General features: G+C 42.3%; 1 protein-coding gene across 5 annotated transcripts in view; it reads right to left on the bottom strand.

Moving 5' to 3' along the window:
• The window catches only part of TENM1 (teneurin transmembrane protein 1), a 448,583-nt gene that overhangs the window by 89,743 nt on the left and 346,702 nt on the right, over positions 1 to 12,138 (bottom strand). For all 5 annotated transcript variants that reach the window (XM_036739968.1, XM_036739972.1, XM_036739969.1 and 2 more), the window contains one exon: positions 6,738 to 6,881. In XM_036739968.1, the coding sequence (XP_036595863.1) occupies positions 6,738 to 6,881 (144 nt within the window). The remainder of the gene's footprint in view (positions 1 to 6,737; positions 6,882 to 12,138) is intronic.

Below are 12,138 nucleotides of genomic sequence, written 5' to 3'. Positions count from 1 at the left end.
GAAGAAAAAGGGATAGGATGAAAATAATAACAGTAATAACACCTACATAGTTCTTTAAAACTGGCAAAACACATCTTGATTTTTCGAGAAGTGTCAAAAGGCACCTTTGGGTAAGAAAGCTGCTTTGGAAATCAAGCAAGGATGTTTTCCCTTTGAGTCCATAACTCACTTGCGTCTTACAAGAGCCTTGTGCCTTGTGTGTCACTAAAGATAAAATTATCCCCATTTTACAGCTGAGAAAATTGAAGCTCTCAAAGGTCAACTGGTCACACAGCTACTGTCAAAGGAATGATGTGAAGTCCAGCACCACAGCTGCTATGAATGCAGTCTGGTGGTATTGGTGAGGGGGTAAGGCCAGTCTCCTCCAAGAAGGCTTGTAGATGCGACAGACAGACAGACAGACACACATCCTTGTGTTCAAGAGGCAGCCCTTGTGATAGAAAGCAGTTATACTATTGGTTCAAGCATCATCGTAAATCCTGGTATCGATCCTCTTTACATCCCATGTGAGAGACGTGTTCATGTCTCAAATTGTGCTTTTCTATTTAAGTTGCTATTTCCCCAAGTTCAGATTCTTTCAGCCTCTATCCTCACTGCAGTGACAGAAGGCTAGTATATTGTTACCTTAGTTTATTTCCACTCTGCTTTTTTTTTTCAGATGTCTTGTATAAGACCAATTAAGGAGGATTTGTTCTGTCAAAATTGGACTCAGTCAGAAGGCTGAAGACCTTCCCTTCCCAGGTTACCTTCCATCACAGTCTCCCCCATGAGACTATGAACTCCTTGAGGGCAGGGACTGTATTTGTACTTTTCTTTGTATTCCCAGCGCTTAGCTCTTAGCATAGTGCCTGACACATATTAAGTGCTTAATAAATGTTTATTGATGGCATCATGTCATGATAAATGCATACATTTGCTGTTTAAATGTGTGTCCCCTAGTATTTTGTGAGTTAATTTGGATTAAAATTTCACTGTTTCTTTCTTTAGCAAACTGCCAAGTACAAAAAATCTTGAACAAAAATGATCAGGTTTCTGTGTGAGAAGGCAGTGGGGAGTGGGAGAGTGGAGTGTGCGAAAGGAAAGTTTCAGAGATTTCAGAGAGCTGTAAGTGTGAACTTAGAAGTTTTGAGAAATTTGGCAGAAATAAAAAGGTTCATAAAACTTTCAGCTGTAGAAATTTTGCTCCTGGTATCTGGTGAATATGGGAGGGTCAATTTCAGCATAAGATTCTACATGTCAAGGATTTTAAAATTCAAGAGAATTTTATGATGTAAATGAGCTTGCCTGTGGGAAGGAGTCAGACTAATATCTTCAGGTAAAAGGAGTTGGTGAAAATCATTATCGTCACAATTTGGTTACTTACTGATAAGGCATAGATTTTAAAAGGAGGGAAATTTGGCTTTGAAATGATTCCAAAAGGAGCATAGTCACCAGTGTTTGAATTTAAATTTATATCAATGGCTTAGTGCATGCATACCCAGTTTCCTTGTTTTTCTCTGTGGTGGGTTTCTGAATGAATCCATGTAGGCTGTTTACTTTGGGGTACAGATGTTAAAAAAATTTAGATCCCTGCATCCAGACAGCAGTCCTAAGCTAATTCTTTCTCCCGACCCAGATCAGGGTGTGGTAAATTGGGGGTGGGGTGGGGAGCGAGGATCTTCCCTTCTGTAGTTGCCTCTTGTCTTGGAAATGGGGGATTTCATGTTGTCTTGTTTCCTTTGGCTTAGAGATGGTGTCAAGAGGACAAGAGCACCTGCCTTTCTTGGAGCTCTTTTCCCCTTTTTGAGGACTGTACAGCTAAGAAACATTTTGGCTTATTTTAGCTAACAAGGCCCTCCAAAACACCCCATGGCAAGAACAGCTCAACCAGGCTCTGGGGAAGATATCTTTCTGACTCTGGCCCATCTGCATGGTTTTGCCATAAGTTCCACCAAATGCCTTCAATATTTCATCTCTGGGTAATATATATATATATATATATATATATATATATATATATGCATACGTACATATATATATATGCATATGTGTATATATATATATATATCCCCCCCAAGATCTCTAGCTTTGTATATCTCCCTTCTGTGCCTATTTTTGTGAGGCATGAGTGTGTGTGTGTATGTATGTGTGTGTGTGTGTGAGAGAGAGAGAGATTGATTTATGGTAAATTTCTCATGCACAGGTGATTGGGCTAATCCTCTTCTTGATCAACAATGATTTGCATAGTTTTCTTTGAGCTAAAATTTCTCCATTATGATCAAGGTATAATTTCAATTATATATGCTTAGTAAATTTAAACTTGTTTTCTAAGACTTGTGAAAATGTAAGGTGTTGGGAAGAATCTGCTAAGACACCATTGCCAATGTGAAAAACTTCCAAGTTCAGAAGACTCTTGAAATCTGCTTCCATCTGTTTCCAGGAACAGTGCAGGTAAAATACAGAGAAAACGAATGTGGCCAGGCACATCTTTCTGAGTTCCCCTAGTTATGGCAGCAGAATTGGAGTTCTGTCTCAGTGTGAGCCATCCTTCTGTTTCTGTCCAAGCCCTAAGGCTGTATTTGTTTGTACAAACTGGGAAAGAACTCAGAACGGCTCAGGGGGAATCCTTAAATTACCATCTCCAAAGTGGAAAGTGAGCTGTCCTGAGATTTGCAGCTTTGGCCTCCAGACGCCCACATAAGTGCAAATTCAACAGACACTCCTGAGATTTGAAAACATTGCTGTTAGTCCGAGTGACTAGTGGACAAAGAGGATTTAGACTTTTGGCTTTCTCTAGCTCTGGATGTATAAGTCACTCTTGTTTTTTTCTCTTTGAACAAACCATAGTGTTCAGTCAGTCCTTCACCTCTGGCTATCTTAAGGTTCATTTTAAACTGCACCATGTAGCTCAAGGACACTACTGTAAGGCAAGAATCCCTGGGCCAAGAGTCATTGGCCTTGACCCAGTGTAGTGTGTAGGTTCCCTGACTTCTCATCTCTGACTGGTTTTCCAGTTTGATCCCCCATTTTGGTGATCATTCATGCCTTGGACACATAGTACCCCCTTTCCTCATTTGCTGATCAGTTTCAATGGCCTCTTTTGATTTGAACAGATATTCTTTTGGAAATAGAAAAAGAAGATTCAAATAACAACAGCAAACCCTGGAAAAATAAACTGTAACAATTCCATTGTGTAAGACTACAGTTTTTATCTTGAGAATTGAGCAATGAGCGTGTAGAAGAAAAAGCCTTAGTCTTGCTGCATTAGTTTTGATGAATAGCATACATATATGCAGGCCTGCTTTGCAATACAGAGTTGACTTCTAAAAGATACCTCAACGACAGAACAAAATTAGCAAAGGATAGAAAAACTAAATAATTATAATAGCACGCAGATCAGAAAAGGTTTGGACCACAGTGAAGCGAGGTACTTCATCCATATTAGAGGAGTCGATTTTTCCTTGTAAAAAAGAGATTTAAAAAAAGTCAATGCCCTTGGAAGTCTGACTGTTTTTCATACCTGATGATGCAGTAAGCAAAAAATCCCTTTTCAAGGGCTGAGTGTGAAGCATGTATGCCTCTAAAACACTTTGCAAACCTGGAAGCACAGCATTAATGTCAGAAATTATTATAGCTCCTTTATATCCATTTTTCTTCCCGTGATTGAAAAATTATTTTATTATTATAGGGTTATAAGCCTAGGGGACCCTCCAAATGAATGAGTGTCTGTAATAAGCAGACTTAAGCTAGGAGGTGGCTGTGTCCCACTCAAGGGTACAGAATCCAAGGTAAAGGAAGAATGATTATCTAGTAGCCTTTGAAGATGCTGAGGTAAGAAAATAGAACACAGTATGCATCTCTTGAAAACAATGTGGATCACAAGAATGGGAGTGGCTGGGTGGGAGGTGGGTGCATGGATCTGGCCAGCAGACAGTGGGGCATCACAGTTGATAGAGTGTGGGTCTTGGAGTCACAAAGTCTTGAGTTTGAATCCCGATTCAGGCACTTCTAGCTGTGTAACCTTGGACAAATAATCTCTAGCAGCCTCAGTTTCTTTTATCTGTAAAATTGGCCTAATAAAAACCTAAGAGGACTATTTTGAAGACCCCATGAGATACCCCACGGAAAATGCTTTGGAAACCTGAAGGTGCTACATAAATCCTAGATATTGTATCTAGATTATAATGAAAATGTCAACTTGGAGTAGTGATTTTACTCTCAAAGAACCTACTCGTGCCAAGATGAACTTGATGGTGTGTCTTCCAGGAGCCTGAATGCAAATGAGAGGATCTATGAACCTTTTGGTATCTTGCATGGCTTCATGGGAGTAAATGGTTGAAGGATTTCATTTATTGATTGAACAGTTTCTATTTGTTTTAAGCTTTATCAAGGTTGTATCCTATGTTATTACTTTATTCCCAACAATCTGTCCCTTTAATATGTGATTTGGTTATCATAATGTGGTACGTTGTATATGAATGACATGTAGGTCTAGATAGAAGCTTAGGAAGAGAACTGAGGAGCCCAAAACTAGAGAAATTGCCTGGTCCAGGGTAAAACATGCTGGCTTTGAGGTCAGGGGACCAGATCACAGTCCTAGCTCTGCTGTGTACTACCGGGCTGACTACACCCCCTCCTGGGCTTCTAATTCCTCATCTACGAAATGAGGGAGTTGAGATGCCTTCTGAGGGAACCATCCAGCTCTCAATAGCTCTGTTCCTATGTGTGACTTCAAAGTTTAATAGGTATAAAGCCTACCGATTGCTAAATGCTCTACTACAGCTGAAAACCAAGACACTTGACTAATACTGATGTAGAGACATAATAGTTTACCAATTGGATAATGTTACTCAATATAGTTTGATAAGCCCTGCGATACTGTTAAGAGTTGAACTTCCTTTTTGGGGTGGACTCCATTGAGGCTGGAGACACACATTACTATCGGACTGCCATCCTATTTTGATCTTGCAATTACATTAGATCAGAAACCTGATGAGGAGATTCATTAAATTGCTGCTGGAAATGATTACTGATGTGCTGGGCATGCTGCCCATAGAAGGACCCCTGTAAGACATACTGAAATCTTCATTGTGGTTCTGAGCAGGACATCTAACCACTGGCTCTGCCCCAGCCTAGGAGCAGTGGCAAGGATTGGAGAAGCAGGCCCGAGAAAGTTTTCTAACAATTCCAAAGCTTGCTTTGTATCAAAGGGCCAACTCCCACCTGGTTAAACCACAGGCCTAACCATTAAATCCCTTGTATAGTATGAAGACACAGTATATGAACATCAACTCAAAAGCCAAGCTTCACCTAGGATCAAAAGAGGGCTAAAACAAATCTGACTCAGCAAGAGAATGGAAGGTCAGTCTCGAATTTTTTGATCAATACTTGTGTAATTTATGTCACCACGAGAGTATTCCAGATCTCTTTCCTCCTTTCACAGAAAGTTCCTTTGGTCCATGACAAGGGTTCTTAACTACTCAATAATGCTCTTTTGTACAGTTAGATAACTTATATACATAGAGAAGAAGCAAATGTTTGCTAGGCCAGACTGAAAGTGGAAGCAATATGCTATGACAAAAGAATATTTCTAATATATACCTACTAGGGTAACCCAGAGGGGTAGGAATAATGGGGTAGAAGACTGTTAGCCCCTAACAAGAACTCCAACATTTTCAAATTTCCAGAATTTTCTTTCTTCTCCACTTCTGTGTCTCCTCTGGGTGGTTTTCTGGATGACACTATTCTAATTTCCTTGAACCTGAAGATGATTCTTGTCTCTGCTTGAAGAGTTCAGTTTTTGACAGTGCCCAGCATAACTATGGTGACAAGTTGCTTTGCCCCAAATAAATGGGTTTGTCATGACTGAGACAGTTAATGGCACTGGCAGCTGCTGTAATGCCAATGAAAAGCCAAAGCTCATCTCCTCTACCTCCCCCCCTCCCAGGCCAGTATAGTCCTGAGATGTGAATCTGGGGCACCAAAGGGGCAGACTGAGAATTTAGATCACTGGCGCATGACTACCCCTCAGAGGGACACATTCTATATGGGTCCTATTTATGCTCCACATTTTAGCCATGTTCATTCCTTATGCTTCGCTATTCTGCTTGAGTTTCTATTTCTCATAAATTAGCTTCTCTCAGCCACAGACCAGAGAAGGCATGTATAGTACCTTCTCACCAAGTGCTTCCCCTCTTTTCAGATATCCTGTGGAAGACTTTCATCCCTTCCTAGGGAGGAGGAGTTCATCCTTGAGGAGGCCTAGGATCACTGGCCAGGTTATGTTACCCCAACTTTAGGGAACTAACCTCAGTGAAAAAAACCTCAAATGTGCCAGTACTCTTCTACACAGTTCCTGGGTAGTATAAAAACTGCTTCTGCAGTGGGGTACACAGTGATCTTTGAGTTACTCAGCATTTAGGATATTGTTCTCAATTGCCAGTTATTTATCATGGCTTTTTGCCGTGCATTCCCAAGTCTTATCATGGCCTGCCATAACCCCAGCAATCAAGAGAAGGCTGGGGTAGTGCAAAGTTATTTGGGCGGCTGGTTTGGGGCCCATACTGAACTGCACTCATGAACAACGGGGCTGTTGGTTGATATTTGCTCCTGCAACATACCTTACTTTATTTACTCCATGATGCTTTCATATAGTCACTTCCTGTTCCTTGCATTGTGCACCCATGCACTGATTGCTTGTACATCATGCTGCCAAAGCCCTCAACACAAAACAAGCCAATTGGGGTCACTGTACTCACCACTTTGGGGGTTCAAAACATGATGCTTATTCAAGGACCAGCCTCCGAGATTTGAAGCATCCATCTCAAACCCTTGTAAAACGACGGTCCTTTTCTCCCAGAGAATAAAGTCGGGACACATTTCATACTCATATCCCACAGATACTGCAAAAAGATGGTTAATGGAACATTAACAAATCTTTGTAATTTGCTTCCATTGTTTCATTTTCAAGCAAGCAAGAATCCTGTGGACACTAAGATTCCATAGTTAACATTGCACTTGGACTGGGGCAATGACTACAATACAGTAAGATGCAGATATGCCCACTCCCACTGCTCCACAGCAAACAGTGCCAGGCTAGTGCTCACATGATCAGTGTTCAATGAACAAACTGGCAAATAAGGGCCATTTAAAAGTCTCTGCCTATTATACACTTACAGGGTTCAGCCTGGCTCTCCTACTCCTGGAAGGGAAGAATTCAGGGAAAAGCAAACTCGTTTGGGGGTGTGCTAGAGGGGGATTTGGCACTTAGTGACCTCACAGAGAAGAAGGCCGACTCTATGACACTTGCTTACATATAGCAGTAATAAAACATGCACTTGCCCAAATGAAATTTCCTCATTTAATGGGTAACTTCAGTTTCCTGCGTGGCGCTAACCAAAGGGCTCTCATCCAATGTCCATTTGGCGACCACTCCAATGAAGCACAGATGTCGTGCATTCAACTTGAAGCCCTGGTATGCCACCAAAATGGGAAGTGTAGAATATGGTGCCTTGAGTGTCTAGGAGAGCAGGTAGTGGAATTCATAGAGTTCAGACAAACTTCTTTTTATCACAGTCCCCTTTGGGAAACCTGTTTTCTGAACCTACCTGCCAAAGCCTCGAATTCCAGGCTCCCAAATTTAGAGCTGCTCATGTCCACTTAGTGTGACAAAGCCTCAGAGTATTGGCTCTTCACACTAGGTACCCAGAAGCCATCTTCAATGCCCCTTGCAGTCTCAAACAGCCCCCACTAGTGCTTTGCTATTGTTCTTTGTGGTGCTGCTTCTTCCCAACTGGCAGCTGTCCCTAGAGAACCCAATCCCTTCAATTTACCACTCTGTTATGCAAACTGAGCAGAAAGGCCCACTCTAACAAGGGCCGGTACAACGTGGTTGAGAAGTGAAAAATTCAATCAAACTGCTTTGTGTTTTTTGGCTTCGGGCAGCAGAAAAGAAGATGGTTGATTGACTAAAAGTGGGTTGTGAATTTAGGGGGAGCTGGACTGCAGATAAGCCAGAGGATGTCTAGAATTACAAATACAAAGCTCTCTATCATCAACATGGGGTTTATTCACATATTGCATTATCAGGGGTCCATTTTTTAAGCTCCAGTTGGCTTCCCTCTGTTACCCAGCATGCAATAAGGACACTGGTTTCCTCCATCCCTCCAAAAGTCCCCAAATCAGTTGTTATGTGCTTAGGAAACAGGAACTTGTTTTTATATTAGTCCCAGCCAAACATAATTAAGAAGAGAAAACAGCTGGAAATAATCTACATAATGTATTCCACGTCAATAATATTCTCTTTTAATGTCTCCTTGTGGCATGGAGGTGACCCTGGAAATTCAATGGCTAGGCCAGTAGAGTGCCAAGCTCTAACCCGGCTGGAAAGGCTGGGTTGGGACTATATTGTCTAAAGACTGGCCTAGCTATGTGTGGACAAGCTCAACCCTAAAAGGCCTGTCACTTGGTACAGGCTGTTTTTGGTCCATCTAATGAGGCCTTGAGGGGCTAAGAACTATTTCAGTGGAATGAGCACCTTCCACTGATGATCTTGAGTAGATGACTTTGACATCGTTCACCCCGTTGTAATATAGAAAGAAGATGAGAATTACTGAACTTTCGGGCAGGGAGGGACCCTTAGAGGTGACCTAGTCCAATTTTCCACCAAACATGGGAATCCTACCTCTAGAGAGAAGGGGAGGAGGAATAAACATAGCACCTACTGTGTGCCAGGCACTGTGCTAAGTACCTTACAAATATTATCTCATTTGATCCTGTAACACTTTCAGTGATGGGGGAGTTCACTACCTCCTAAGGTGATTTGTTCCACTGTCAGATAGTTTTAGTTAGAGCAGACTGGAAATATGCCTCCCTATAACTTTCAGTGGTGTTAATTTGTTCTTTGGGAGTTACACAAAAGGAGAGTAATCCCTCTTCCACGTGACACTCACATATTAGAGGACAACAATCTCATGTCTTAGACTGACTTCAGTCTTTTCTTCTTCAAGCTAAGGTAACAAAAAGGCTTCAACATACATAAGTGGTAGCACATGCAGATAAATGAAGGGCTGTAGAGCTAGGTTGCTAGGAAAGGGCCCCTGCACAGAAGGCTCTCTCTTTTCTGAGATCCTTAACATTTTTCTTTTTGAACTGCATGTAATATATTCACATCGGGGTCATGCTAGAAAGACAAACACTAGACACAATTTCTTGTGCTGGAATAGGTTGGTTAGGTTATGAGGATGCTTCAGGCCATCTTGGTGTTTCTAACTTCCCAGTCATTTCTAAACCACAATTTCTAAACCACACTTTGGCCATTCACCTTATCCATTTCCCAATAGAACCTGGACTTTGCCCTTGGGAGTCTGGACTGGTCTCTTCCTCCAAGAGGATATGATCTCTGTGAGGGCAGGGACTTGCTTGCTTATACATGTGTTTCCAGTGCTGAGCAGAATTCCTGGCATATAATAAGCCCTTAATATACTCTTTTTCATTAATTCATTTTTGGCAACATCTAAAAGTCTTGGCTAATAAAGAATCTTCAGAATAATGATAGCTTTCCTGCAACTCATCAGCTCTTTTCCCCCAGCATTCCTGATGATTGCTGCCTCTTACCCTGAACCCATAAACTCCCTGAAGGAAGATGCTGCTTCATTCTGTCTCTGTATCCACAGGGCTTTGCACACAACAGTTGTTTAATAAGTACTTGCTGATTGGTGGATTGCCTAAAAGGTCAGTGAGTCTTCTGAAAAGGGGATGTTTCATTTTGCAAATAAATGGTATGACTCGGTGACCTTGGGTGCTGTGACTGAGCCTTCTTTTTTGCTCAGTAACAGCTAAAAGGCCTCTCAATTCCATGGCAAAGGGAATCAACTCATATGAGGTATATGGAGTAAAGCCATCTGAGGGTCACTAGTGAGGAGATAGAGGCTTCTCCGTTCCTCATCTCCTCTCTCAGAATTGCTCTCTAGTCCCAAACGAAAAAGTGCATTAACTGCAAAGCTCACAATTCGATTACTTTTTCCCCTAGCCACAGCAAATAGCATCGAGGCAGCCACTTAATAAAGGCCCTCTAATTTTTATTAGATTTATTTTCTCCCGAGGAAGCCCTGTGAGCTAATAACATTATAATTTATACTGAAAGTTGTCCAAAATTCCAGTCAACTTGAAGGGATGTTTTGGGATGCGGCTCAGAGGAACAAGGCAGTTTTTTTTCCTGATGGACCATGGACAGCAGCTGATGCTGACATCATGCTAGAGCTCAAAGCCAGCTTCTGAGGAGGCAGGGCTCACTCAGGGAGGTGAGTAGCTCTTCCAGAGCAAAGCCGATGAGTAGCAAGCTTAGGGTCTATAGTAAACTAAACATCCTTGCTTTGAAGTATTTGATGAAAAGAAAATCATGGTTATTTTGCTGAGTGTGCCCCCAATGGCTCTCTGACTACTATGGCACAGCTCAGCCTGGGGCTTAAAACAAAGGCAGAATGGAAATGGGCTGAGTGGCCATTAGCATTTTATGGCAGACTGATTTTGCATATTTTTTGAACCCCAGCATACCAAGGACCTGGCTGTAGGGGACAAGAATGGGAATGGGGGCTCACAGTACTTCCTGCTGTGGCCAAGCTGGACTACTCGAGATCCCCAGTACATACCCTATGATCTTCTATGGCCCCTATTTTGCTCACAGTGTTGCCTGTAAATGGAATCATCACTTCCATCCCCTCTGTCTGTGAAATACTTACTCATCCTTTAAAGCCCCCTTCTGCAAACCAGTTCCCAGACTGCCGTAGTTGGTGATGACCTTTCCTGTTGAGCCTCCACATAGCACTTCAGGTTTCTCAGATCAGTTCTCCAGTGGAGCTAGTAGGGAACTGAGGAAGCACTCAGTTTCAACAAGCAAAGAGACTAGGAGGAATTTTGTAGTGACCAGCTATGGGGGTGTGGGATGTTTGGTTTTTTGCTATAACCGAAGAGCTATGATGAAGGCTCAAAGTTCAGGCTGTTCTTTCTCCTAGAAGAGGAAGTAAAGGGGCTCAAGCAACTTTTCTTCACTCTCCAGGTTATCAAGGAGAAAAAAGCATTCCCTAAAATAACAACAATGATGAAAAGAAAGGCTTCAATAGGAGACTAGAGGATGGAAAAATGAGTTCCAGAGGAGAAAGAAAAGAAATATGGCCACTGAAAGCAAAAATCAAGAAATAGATTCTGAGGCTTTCCCTAATGAGGAAGACGTGGCTGCTTGCCTTCCAATGAAAGATATGAATCCCCAGGTGCTGCTGGGTCATCCAGGAAAGATCAAAGGAAGAAGTGACAAATTCAGGTGGTTGGGGACTGTGGGTTTAGGGCCATGAAGGCAGCCATTGGTCAACTTGAAACAACAAAGAGGTCTGCCTGTTGTATTTTTGGGGCACGCATCCAGAATGAGACAATGGACATCCCTAAGACTTGTCAAGCTGGATCACTGTCTTTTGTCTCTTTCTACAACACTCTTTCCCCTCCCTCAGTGGAACTACTTCTCTCCATAACTTTCAGAATTTATTTTTGAGAGCTTCCCTGGCATGGAAGAATAGTAGCTGCTTCCTCTTCAAAGCACGCAGCTCCCTTGGCTTTTGGAAGAGCCTCAAATTTGTCTCCTAGCTCCAAGTGTTAACTGGTCCTTTTTCTTTTCTTTCTCTTCTGTAGACACTTTTCCATCTTCCAACATCATGACAGTGGTCAGGGTTTCCATCTGCCTCCCTTCTTTCAGAGTATTTAAGGAATGCTTCCCTTGCAGTTTATGTGGTTTGTAGGGGCTAGGGAGGACAATGATGCAGCTGGACACAACATCGACCTCCTTCCTGTCTTCTACAGATCTGACAGACTCTCTACAATCCCCAGAATGTCTATTATGTGCTTATCACCCAGCATTTATGTTGCTCAGTTTCTTTCTTTACCTGGGCGTTTTTGCCTCTTCTTTTGGTAGGAGAACGGAAGGGTTCTATTTCCATTCTGAGATCCTGCTCCATGACTTGGTCTGCATCGATTTCACTGTCTTTGTGACCCAATGACTTCCCTAATGTGGGGGATAAGGGAATATTTTCCTCTGCATTTCAAGACATACTTCTAACCTGGAGGACGGGGTTGGTGGTGGGGGCGGGGGGTGGGCAGGAGGCAGACTGAATT

The sequence above is a fragment of the Trichosurus vulpecula genome, chromosome X (assembly GCF_011100635.1).
Source record: "Trichosurus vulpecula isolate mTriVul1 chromosome X, mTriVul1.pri, whole genome shotgun sequence".
Taxonomy (NCBI): domain Eukaryota; kingdom Metazoa; phylum Chordata; class Mammalia; order Diprotodontia; family Phalangeridae; genus Trichosurus; species Trichosurus vulpecula.
Note: the sequence above shows the minus strand (reverse complement) of the source record. Positions and strands in the feature narration are given on the sequence as shown.